General features: G+C 50.0%; 1 protein-coding gene across 1 annotated transcript in view; it reads right to left on the reverse strand.

Moving 5' to 3' along the window:
• Window positions 1-513: 513 nt before the first annotated feature.
• Window positions 514-12,365, reverse strand: part of NCAPG2 (non-SMC condensin II complex subunit G2) — a 156,654-nt gene continuing 144,802 nt past the window's right edge. The window contains exon 28 of the mRNA XM_030550109.1: window positions 514-1,415. Within this exon, the coding sequence (XP_030405969.1) occupies window positions 1,364-1,415 (52 nt within the window). The 3' untranslated portion in view covers window positions 514-1,363. The remainder of the gene's footprint in view (window positions 1,416-12,365) is intronic.

Raw genomic sequence — 12,365 nt, forward strand, 5'->3', positions numbered from 1 at the left:
CAAGGAACTCAGAGCACTTCATCATTAAATTTCCCACCACTCCACTGAGGTAAAAAATATTGTAATGCCCAAGTGGTTAAGATATTACTCTCTTATTAGAAGAAAGAATTATAGTTAAAGAGAATGTAACAGAAGTTGGGAACAGTATGAAGGAAAAAATGTCAAAGTACTTTTAACGCAGTGGTCCTCCCTACTTTTTTGCCCATACCTCCCCCTTACCTGGTCCGCACACCCCCAGGACCCACGGTCAGGCCTGGAAGCCCTGGGTCATGGCTGGGAGCAGGGCCAGGAGCTGGTGGCGGGGCTGGAGTGGAGCTTGCAGCTGAGCAGGGCTGGGTGATGATCCCTTCCCACCCCCTGGGAGCAAAGGCAGAGCCTCACCATGACCACCCTCATCTATGGGAATTATGTATGCACATTAAAAGAAAAAAACTTGGCCCATATGCAGGTCGAATCTGTCTTTTATGCGAAATTCTACATAATTATTGAAGATTTGATTAGGTCATCAGCATTGTTTCGGCACACTTTTAGACAACAAAAAAATCAGAAGTGATTCTACACACTAATTACACTCCTACACGAACAGGGCATAGATTAGTAAACTGTATGTACGTGTTAACATTCAGGTTTTTTGGTGCAAAGTTTTTATATTTGTATTAGAATTCAGTTTGCCAAAAGGTAATAATTCTCCTTAATCAAACAACCCAAGTTATCTGACCTCTTTTTTTCTAAAACTTTAACAGTTTTTAAAGCAGTATAGCTGCAACTAAACTTTGACATAACTCTGAAAATACATGCACCCTTCCTTGTCAAGATCCATATCTATTTGTATCTAATTTGTTCAAAATATTTGTGTATTACTTTTGCATAGTATTATGGAAAACTTGCAATCAAAGAGCCGAAATCTAAAGAGCTGTTACTCACTTATAAGTATAAAAATATAAAAAGGTATTGATTTTATTTCACACAAAATACTTGGAATATACCTATAAGCCCCTCCTCATAGCCGTTCCAAAATGTTTAATAATACATTATCTATGTATATACAAAACATTTCTGTATACTTTAAAAAAGCTTCTGCACAATTGTTTTAAATATGAAAGGAATATAAAACTGATCTGTTTTTAAAAGTCATTCATTTTCTTGCTAAGACTTTCAATGTATGTATATATGTATATATGTATGTATGTATGTATGTATGTATGTACGTACATATGTACAAAGTATAAGCTAGCATAATACAAGCATTCCAACAATTCACTATTATATTAAATATGTTTTTCAAGGTAACATTACTTGGCTTTATAAAAAACAATACATCTTCCTTCTTTCAACTTTTCATGACTTGAAGGCAGCAGTACAGTCAAGGATTCAAGATGTCCTCCAAAATTTTCACAGATGATTCATATAGTGTTCTGAAACCAGAGAAATCAGTGAGCAGCTGAATAAGACATGCAAAAGAAACACCTTTGTCTATTTGCTTTTCTGTAAATAGCTACTCCCTTATTTCTTTGAGAAGTTACATATCACTAGTTTAAGGAATTAAAGAAGTTGTTTTATTGGATTACACTGATTACAGATTACAGTATAGCTACGGAGGATCAAATCTTTACTTTTAAAACTGAAAAAAAACTTTTAAATTTGAATAAAAGTCTGAATTTTCCCTTTTTTACCAGCTTTAAATATGATCTAATTTGTTCTCTACTTTCAAAAAGATATAAGGAAGAACAATTAGAGTGTCTATTTAAAATATTTTTAAAATACCGTATTGGTGCTGTTTCTTAGTGTTTGACCTTCTACATATTTAAATCACTGTACACTTACTTCTCTGAATATTTGGTTTACTGCCCTTTTCTACCTCTGCCATCTTACTTCACATACACAGCATTAATCTTCTGAAGTCCGGTCTTGCCCCCTCCTCATTTCCCTTTTTCTTCTCTGCTCTCAACTCCCCTACCTCCTCCTCTTATGGTCACTCATTTTCCCCATTCCCTGCCAATCCACATAATTTCTGCATTCTCCTCTTTCTCCGGTATTTGTTTTCCCTAGTGCTGATCTTCCTGCATCTTTATCCTTGGTACTAACAGCCACCCATCTGTCATTTCAGCATGTGTACTATCCTCAGCAACATTCCCACCCCTGCACACACTGGAATCCTTACAGCGTGTAAAAAAAGATAACTGCTATCCCCAAGCTTTTAATCTATCACTCTCCATTTTCTTGCATTCCTCATCCAACATTGCCTCTGCAGTTGCACTCTCCCACAGAACTTCTCACACTCACCCAGCCTTAAACTGTCCTCAGAAGACGATAGTCAGGGCATCTGGCTTATCGCCAAACACTAATGCAACATTTATCTTTGCAGATTTGATTTCTTGATGCTTGAATTCATATTGTGACAAACTGTCAACTTTATTTTCCATGCATCATTTCTCCAATATTTGCAATGTTAGTTATTTGTAAGATTATAAGGATGCCCTATATTAGCAATGTTAGTTACTAACTTAAGTATTGCCTGAAGAGCAAACATACAAGGAACAATTCAGGAATTTTATTTAATATTGTGTTTGGTTTTAGATCATTAAACTGAAATGTCCCTTCACTGAGAGACTCATCATGCCCTAAGCTAATGGATGTCCAACCATAAAGAGGAAAAAACAAGGTAAATTTAAAGTCAATTGTACTAAATGCTCTTTACCTTTACTATTTTGAGTATGCTGCAGGAAATCCTACACAAATAGTGAGAAACTATTTGCAAGTTCTCAATGATAGAGCAATGAAGGGTTTGGAAAGACATCTATATGAGAACGTGAGGAAAACATTAAATGTTTCAGCATAAAAGTTAAATAGGTTTAATTTCAGTGCCCAGATACTGAAATGCTAATCATACTAAGCAAATCTGATTATATATAATATAAATTATATCATAATATTTCATAGCTTATTTGTTGAATGGAAAAATCCATAATATTCGCTTTTAACTGTCAACTGAAACTGCTAGTTCAGTTGAGCAGGGAAGACTAGATTCTAGTAATTAGAAAAACGTGTACTTCTGGTATAGTGCACTAATTTCTGATTTAAGGGCAGCACCTGAGATAGTCCAATATAGAGGACCCCTACATATTTCTTACTGGTGCCCGATGCCCAAACTTAAAAGGCTGGGGCACCATGCAAAATCCCTTGGAAATTTAGTCAGGTCCCAGGCTCCATCCACCAGGGATAAACTACAGTAACTCCTCACTTAATGTTGTAGTTAAAGTTGGATTTTTCAGGAACGTAAGTGAAACTATGTTAAACAAATCCAATTTTCCCATAAGATTTAATGTAAATGCAGGGGATTAGGTTCCAAGGAAATTTTTGGGGGGCAGACAAAAGGCATTATATACTGTACAGTACTGTACTGTGGTGGGAAGCTGCCCCTGGGGCTCAGGGTGCAGGGTTTGGAAGGGAGTTAGGGTGCGGGAGGGCGCTCAGGGTGGGGGTGCGGGGTCTGAGAGAGAGTTAGATGCAGGAGGATGCTCAGGGTGGGGGTGCGGAAGGAGGCTCAGGGCTGGGGCAGGCAAGAGGTGCAGAGCACTTACCTGGGGCAGCTCCTGTTTGGTGCAGGGGATGTGAAGGTGGCTCTCTGCGATTCTGGGAGCTGCAATTCTGGGAGCGGCTTTGAAGGGGAAAGCACCACTTCTTTCCGGCCACCGGCTGCCCGGCTTCCCCTGCTCCTCCACAGGCCAGAGGACTCAGGAGGAGCAGGGGCAGCTGCGCAGCCAGCAGCGGGAGAGAACAGTTACCCACCTTTTAGTAACCGTTCTTTGAGATGTGTTGTTCATGTCCATTCAAAGTAGGTGTGCGTGCGTTGCGTGCACGCCAGCCAGAAGATTTTCCCCTAGCAGCGTCCGTAGGGTAGGCCCTGGCGCCCCCTGGAGTGGCGCCACTACGGCTCCCGATAAAGGAGCCCGCCGACCCTCCACCCCCTCAATTCCTTCTTGCCGGCACTCCGATAGAGGGGCAGGAGGGTGAGTATTGGAATGGACATGAACACCACATCTCGAAGAACAACAGTTACTAAAAGGTGGGTAACCGTTTTTTCTTCGAGTGGTTGTTCATGTCTATTCAGAGTAGGTGACTCACAAGCCTAACCTTAAGTGGCGGGGTCAGAGATCGCTGATGACTGGAGTACTGCACAACCGAAGGCTGCAGCATCCCTAGCCTGGCGCGTGATGGCATAGTGGGACGAGAACGTGTGAATGGAAGACCATGTGGCCACTCTACAAATCTCCTGAGTCGGGATCTGAGCCAGGAACGCCGCAGAAGAGGTCTGCGCCCTAGTGGAGTGGGCCGTGACTGGAGGGACAGGGTTCTTAGCTATATGGTAGCATTCTCGGATGCAGGTCGCGATCCACGAAGAGATTTGCTGAGAGGAGACCGGGAGCCCCTTCATCCTATCCGCCACTGCGATGAAGAGCCGAGTTGAGCACCTGAACAGCTTGGTACACTCGATGTAAAAAGCCAAGGCCCTGCGGACATCCAGGGAATGTAACCTCCGCTCCTCATTGGAAGAGTGTGGTTTCGGATAAAACACCGGGAGAAAAATATCTTGACCCATGTGGAACTGTGAGACTACCTTGGGTAGGAAAGCCGAGTGAGGTCTAAGTTGGACCTTGTCCTTATAAAAGACAGTGTACAGGGGCTCGGATGTTAAACGCCCTGAGCTCTGACACTCTCCTGGCCGAGGTGATCGCCACCAGGAAGGCGGTCTTATACGACAAGTACAACAGGGAGCACGAAGCCAGAGGCTCAAAGGGCGGTCCCAAGAGGGCGGAGAAGACCAGATTCAGGTTCCAAGCAGGGGCCAGCTGACGAACATGTGGAAACAGCCTGTCCATAACTTTGAGGAAATGCCCGAGCAGTGGGTTTGCAAACACTGAGGTACCCCTGTCGCCTGGATGGAAAGCCGAGATGGCCGCCAAGCGAACACGAATCGAGGAGAGGGAGAGGCCCAGTTGTCTGAGGTGGAGCAAATAGTCTAGGACAATGGGGTTGAGACCCCCAGCGGATTGTGACCTCGCTGACCCGACCATATGGAGAAGCGCTTCCATTTGGTCAGGTAGCTGGCTCTAGTTGATGGTTTCCTACTACTGAGCAGCACTTGTCTGACCTGCTGGGAGCACTGCATCTCCACCGGGTTCAGCCATGGAGCATCCATGCTGTGAGGTGAAGGGACTCGAGGTTCGGGTGGCGGAGGGAGCCCTTGTCCTGCGTGATCAGATCCGGGAGCAGGGGCAGCGTCAGGGGCGCCTAAACGGACATGTGCAGGAGTGATGTGTACCAATGTTGGCGCGGCCACGCCGGAGCTATCAGGATTACCAGTGTGTGGTCCCCGCGAATCTTGAAAATCACCCTGTGTATCAGGGGGATCAGAGGAAAGGCGTAGAGCAGACTGACCCTCTAAGACAGTAGGAAGGCGTCCGACAGAGACCCCTGACTACGGCCCAGGAGGGAGCAGAACCGTCAGCACTTTGTTTTCCCTCGAGGCGAACAGGTCTAACCAGGGAAAGCCCCAGAGCTGGAAAATTGAGCGTACCATATCCCATCAGAGGGACCACTCGTGACCCTGGAACGAGCAGCTGAGGGTGTCCGCCAAACCGTTCTGCTCCCCCGGAAGGTAGAACGCCGTCAGGTGGGTAACATTGTGGACGCAGAAATCCCACAGCGCGAGGGCTTCCCTGCACAGGGGAGAGGAGTGTGCACCCCCGTTTGTTGATATAAAAGACTGCTGACGTGTTGTCCGAGAAGAGTGAAACATCTGCTGGCCAGGTGGGACCAGAAGGTCAAACAAGCCAGGCGAACTGCTCTCAGCTCCCTGACATTGATATGCAACTCTAGGTCCTCCAGCGACCACAAGCCCTGCATCCTGAAGTGTTCCAGGTGTGCTCCCCAACCCTGATCCGAGGCATCCGTTACCAGGGAGAGGGAGGGTTGAGGGGCAGCGAAGGGGACACCCATGAACACTTTCTGCAGCGAGCTTAGCACCAAGTGGGGAATGGACACCGCTGAGTCCAAGAGTCCCTGGCCGGGCGATATACCGTTGCTAACCAGGACCGTAGGGGGCGAAGCTGGAGTCTGGCATGGTTTACTACATAGGTGCACACTGCCATGTGACCCAACAGCCGGAGGCAAACTCGTGCCATGGTAATCGGGATGCGGTGCAGTTCGACGATTAGCTCGGAAATCGCACAGAACCTGGATTCCGGCAGGTACGCTCTGGCGTGGGTGGAGTCCAGAACTGCTCCTATGAACTCTATTCGTTGCGTTGGAGACAGAGTGGACTTGGCTTTGTTCAAGTGGAGGCCGAGATTGAGAAAGGCCCGCCTGATGAATGACACCTGGGTCTCCACCTGCTCCTTGGAGCGGCCCTTTATGAGCCAGTCATCCAGGTAGGGGAATATCTGGATGCCCCGCCTGCGCGGGAAGGCCGCCACGACTGCCATGCACTTCCTGAAGACACTTGGAGCAGTTGACAAGCCGAACGGGAGCACTGTGAACTGCAAATGGGCGTCGGTCACGACAAACCTGAGGTACCGACGGTGTCGGGGAATTATGGCAATGTGGAAATAAGCATTCTTTAAGTCGAGGGCGGCATACCAATCTCCTGGATCCAGGGAGGGAATAATTGAAGACAGGGAGACCATGCGGAACTTGAGCTTTCGTACAAACTTATTCAGCCGCAGCAAGTCTAGGATGGGTCTCAGGCCCCCTTTCGCCTTCGGTATTAGGAAATACCGGGAGTAGAAGCCTTTGCCTCTGAGCTCTCGAGGGACTTCCTCCACCGCCCCTGCCTCCATGAGGAACTTCACTTCTTGACTTAGTAGCTGCTCGTGAGATGGATCCCTGAAGAGGGATGGGGAGGGGGGCTGGCGGGGCAGGATGGAGGAGAACTGGATAGAATATCCTCTCTACCGTGCGGAGCACTCAGCTGTCCGACGTGATTTGGGACCAGGCACGGTAGAAGGGGGACAGACATGACCCAAAGGTAGGGGTAGAAGGATCCAGAGTCTCGATAGGTAGGTTGCCCTCGACCGTACCATCAAATAGGGGGTCTAGGCCCCGATGGTGGTCTTGATTGACCGGATGCCTGGCTGGAGGGGTGGTATTGGTGACGCCTCCTGCCATTTCTGCCCCGCCTGTGCTCCAGCTCCTGGCGAGTCTGAGGCTGGTAGGAGCGTGGGGCCATCTGTGGCCTAAACTGCCTGCGCTGGGTCGCAGGGGTATGCAAGCCCAGCAAGCGAAGTGTGGCCCGCGAGTCCTTTAGGCTATGCAGATGCTTGTCCAACTTTTCTGAAGACAACATCTGCCCCTCGAAGGGGAGGTCTTGAACGGTCTGCTGGACCTCACAGGGCAGGCCCGAGACCTGGAGCCAGGCTCTCCGCCGCATGACCAGGCCCGTGGCTAGGGTGCACGAGGCTGAGTCCGCCGCATCTAGGGCAGCTTGGAAAGAGGCTCGGGAGATCAGCTTCCCCTCCTCCACCAGGGTCGAAAACTCTGACCTCGAGTCCTGGGGAAGGAGCTCCGTAAACTTCAACATGGCTGAACATGTGTTATGACCATATCGGCTTACCATATCGGCTTACCATATCGGCCTGTTGGTTGGCAATGCGGAGTTGTAGGCCTGCCGTGGAGTACACTTTTCTGCCAAAGAGTTCGAGTCTTTTAGCTTCCCTGCTCTTTGGTGTTGACCCCCTGAAACCCTTGATGCTCACGTTGGTTGGCTGCATCCACCACCAGGGAGTCTGGGGGTGGTGGCTGTACAAGTGTTCATACCCTTTAGGGGGGGACAAAATAGCGCCACTCCATTCTCTTGGCAGTAGGGGCCAGTGAGGCTGGCGTTTGCCATAAGATACGGGATGTATCCACTATAGTCTTTATCAGCAGGAGAGCCACTCTGGATGGCCCTGAGGGAGCCAGGATGTCTATTATAGGGTCTGCGTCCACCTCGATTTCCTCAGCTTGGATTGCGAGGCTCTGAGCTGCTCGCTGGAGCAGTTGTTGGAGGATTTGAGTGTCCTCCAGGGCCGGTGCTGCAGCCATGCCCGAGACTGCTTCGTCTGGGGAGGAAGACGAGGAAATTACATGGATCAGCCCTTCCTCTGGTGCTTGCAGTGCTTCGGAGTCCTGCAGCACACGGTACTGTGGTTGCGGAGCTGGTTCCAATTCTAAATGTGGCACCGTGACCGGTACCGGGGTCGCCAGTGAGCAGCTTGGCGTATCGGGCGGTGCCTGCTGAGCCCAAACTGTAGCTGCTGCCAGTGCCGCTGATCGGCTAGGGGGTGCTGAACTTGGATATGGCACACCCCTGCCTGGCGACGGTGCCGGAGGCAGCTGCGCCGGGGCCACCGACACTGAGGAGACAGAGGCCGACCTTGATCGAGAACCAAATGCCTGGCCTACCGACTGGTGGTAGGCCCAGGGGGTCATAAACGGCCACTGCGAGGGCGGATGCCATTGCTGCTGCCACTGTGGGTAACGCTGGTGGCTCGCCCCCGAAACCGATCTCCTGCTCCGTGACCGGCTGGAGCGGTAGGAGTCTGCCTCTGAGTCTGAAGTCTGAGTATGAGGACCTGGGGGGAGCAGCAGCAGCACCCGGTGCCGGTGGAGAGCGGTGCTGAGGTGGCAGGGAACCTCTTATATGGTTCGGTGCCGCCTTAGCGGGGCGGTGCGGGGAGGGAGGTGACAGCATGGCTGCCTTGCCCCTCGATTATACTGGGGAGGCTGGCGCTGGGAGTCCCATCAAGTCTGAGGCCACCTCGAACGCCTCCGGTGTCAAAGGGAAGTGCAAGTCTCTGCTGAGGTCCGGGGATCTAGGTCAGTCTGGACTCGACCGCCCTCTCTGCGGTGCGGGAGTTGACAGAGCAGCCGAGGGCTGTAGCCCAGCCTGTCCACTTGCACCCGTGGATGGCTTCGGCCTCGGGTCCTGGTGGGGTGACCGTTCCCTCACAAGCTTTCTCTTCTTAGCGGGCGATGGTGAGTGGTGCCGCACTGAGACCGACTTCCTATGACCCGACTCCGTCCGGTGCTGGGTTTTAGACGACTTGGGCTGGGCCCTAAGTCCTGGTGCCGGTGCCGGGGCGCTCCGCACCGAAGATGATGTGCTGGGCACCGCCTCAGCCGGTTCCAGGTCCGAGGGTGGCTGCAGGGCAGCCTCCATCAGGAGGACTCAGTCTTTGAACTCTGTGTTTGAGAGTTCTCGGGCAGAAGCCTCTGCAGATAGAGCACCGGTCCTTTTGGTGGCTCTCTCTGAGGCACCTCACCCAAACAGAGTGCGGGTCACTCTTGGGCATGAATTTCCAGCAGTCTTTGCAGAGTTTAAACCTGAGGGACCTGGGCATGCCCCAGCGAGTGATGAAAACTATCAAGAACTATATACAATGACCTAAGTAAACTAACTATAACGTAACTATATACATGAACTATACACAAGGATAGAACACTGCTAACTTGCTATGCGCAAGAGAAGTTCCAACGAGCCGTCACCGGCGGTAAGAAGGAACTGAGGGGGTGGAGGGTAGGCAGGCCCCTTTATAGGGCGCCGTAGTGGCGCCACTCCAGGGGGCGCCAGGGCTGACCCTACGTACATTGCTAGGGGAAAATCTTCCAGCTGGCGTGCACACCTACTTTGAATGGACATGAACAACCACTCGAAGAAGGGCCACTTCTTTCCGGCTGCTGGCTGCGTGGCTGCCCCTCCTGAGTCCTCCAGCCCGTGCTCGCAGGGCCGCATTCTGAAAGGGGCTTTAGAGCTGCAGGCCAGGCCCCCGTGGCAGGGAGGGGGAGGAGGCGGAGAAGAGGAACTTGTGCAATGCTCCCTTGTAGAGTCAGACAAATGATGTTATATGGGAGCATTGCAGAACTTTAAATGAGTATGTTCCCTAATGGAGCAGTGATGTAACTTTGAAACAACGTTAAGCGAGGAGTTGCTGTAATTCCCAAAGGGCTGACATTTTAAAATAATGTAAACAGATGTAAAAAGTAACAAATTAAGCTTTGAGAAGAGTAAATTTATTATAGTTGATGTTAGCAGATATAAATTAGTACGTTATCTGACCATATTAGCTGTGGACTAATTTGCAGACAATTTTAACTAAAAGTTTTCCTCTGGCCAAACAGAATGAGAAAGATGTAATAATTAAAAGAAAACTGCTGTTTACCAAAATAAGGCAGAGAAATGGTATGGAGAAAGTGAATAAGGAAAAGACAGTTATTCACCTTTGTAACTGTTGTTCTTTGAGATGTGTTGCTCATATCCATTCCAATTAGGTGTGCGCGCACTGCATGCACGTTCGTCGGAAGATTTTTACCCTATCAACACTCGGTGGGTTGGCTGGGTCGCACCCTGGAGTGGCACAGTTATGGCACTAGATATATATCCCTGCTGACCCAATGGCCCCTCAGTTCCTTCTTGCCAGCTACTCCGACAGGGGGAAGGAGGGTGGGTTTGGAATGGATATGAGCAACACATCTAGAAGAACAGTTACAAAGGTGAGTAACTGTCTTTATTTCCCCCCCCGAAGTGCTTGCTCATATCGATTCCAATTAGGTGACTCCCAAGCCTTACCTAGGTGGTGGGGTTGGAGTGAGATGTCGCAGAATGTAGAACTGCTGAGCCAAATGTCGCGTCATCCCTGGACTGTTGTACCAATGCGTACTGTGACGCAAAGGTGTAAACCGAGGACCAGGTAGCTGCATGACATATCTCCTGGATGGGTACATGAGCCAGGAAGGCGGCGGATGAAGCATGAGCCCTAGTAGAATGGGCAGTAAGGTGGCTCATCAGAACATGAGCCAAGTCATAGCAGATACGGATACACGATGTCACCCAAGATGAAATCCTCTGGGAGGAGACAAGTAAGCCTTTCATTTGTTCTGCCACTGCAACGAAGAGTTGGGGTGTCTTCCGAAAGGGCTTTGTTCAATCAATATAAAAGGTGAGAGCCCTACGGATGTCTAAGGCGTGCAGCTGCTGTTCCCGGCGCGATGAGTGCAGCTTCAGGAAGAAGATGTCTTGACTGATATGGAAAGCCGATACCACTTTAGGGAGGAAAGCTGGGTGTGGTCGCAACTGTACCTTGTCCCTGTGAAACACCGTATACGGGGGGTCCACAGTGAGGGCTTGAAGTTCGGAGACTTGTCTTGCCGATGTAATGGCTACGAGGAATGCTGTCTTCCAGGACAGGTACAGCAGCGAGCAGGTGGCTAGCGGTTCGAAGGGAGCACCCATAAGCTTGGCTAAAACTAGACTGAGGTCCCAAGTTGGGGCGGGGTGTCGGACCTGTGGGCACAAACATTCCAAGTCCTTGAGGAACTTCGAGACCATGGGGTGAGAGAAGACCGAACAGCCACTCTCCCCTGGGTGGAAGGCAGAGATGGCCGCCAAATCCACCTTTATTGAAGAAACCACTAGGCCGTGTTGTTTCAGGGACAAGAGGTAGTCCAAGACAGTAGGAACTGTTACCTGGGTGGGAACAGCGTTACGCTAAGTGCACCAGCAGGAGAAACGCTTCCACTTGGCCAGATATATCAATCTACTGGAAGGTTTCCTACTACCCAGGAGTATGTGTTGTACCGAGGCAGAGCAACGTAACTCGGACTGGCTTAACCACGCAGCAACCATGGTGTGAGGTGAAGAGACTAGGTCTGGGTGGTGAAGTCTGCTGTAGTCCTGGGTTATGAGATCCGGGCAGAGTGGTAGGGGAATTGGGTTGGCCACTGACAGGTCGAACAACATGGTGTACCAGAGCTGCCTCGACCAGGCTGGAGCGAATATGATCAGGTGGGCCCTGTCTCTGCAGAGCTTGAGCAGGACTCTGTGGACCAGCGGGAACGGTGGAAAGGCATAGAAAAGATGGTTCATCCACGGTATCAGGAATGTGTCTGAGAAAGAGCCCGGGGAGCGACCCTGGAAGGAGCAGAACATGTGGCACTTCCAATTCTCGTGAGAGGCACAGAGGTCTATGTAGGGAAAGCCCCACTTCCAGAAAACAGAATGGATAACATGCGGACGAATCGACCACTCATGAGACAGGAAGGATCTGCTGAGGTGATCCGCCAGTGTGTTCTGAACTCCTGGGAGAAAGGACGCTACCAGATCGCTCAAGTGGGCTATGCAAAAGTCCTAGAGCTGAATGGCTTCCTGACAAAGGAGGAAGGAGCGTGCTCCAACCTGCTTGTTTATTTAAAACATGGCCGTTGTGTTGTCCATGAACACTGAGACAACACGGCCCTGGAGACGCTCTTGAAACATCTGGCACGTGAGGTGAACCACCCTCAGCTCCCACACATTGATGTATAGGGTTAGTTCTTGAACAGACCAAAGG

The sequence above is a fragment of the Gopherus evgoodei genome, chromosome 2 (assembly GCF_007399415.2).
Source record: "Gopherus evgoodei ecotype Sinaloan lineage chromosome 2, rGopEvg1_v1.p, whole genome shotgun sequence".
NCBI classification, from domain to species: Eukaryota; Metazoa; Chordata; order Testudines; family Testudinidae; genus Gopherus; species Gopherus evgoodei.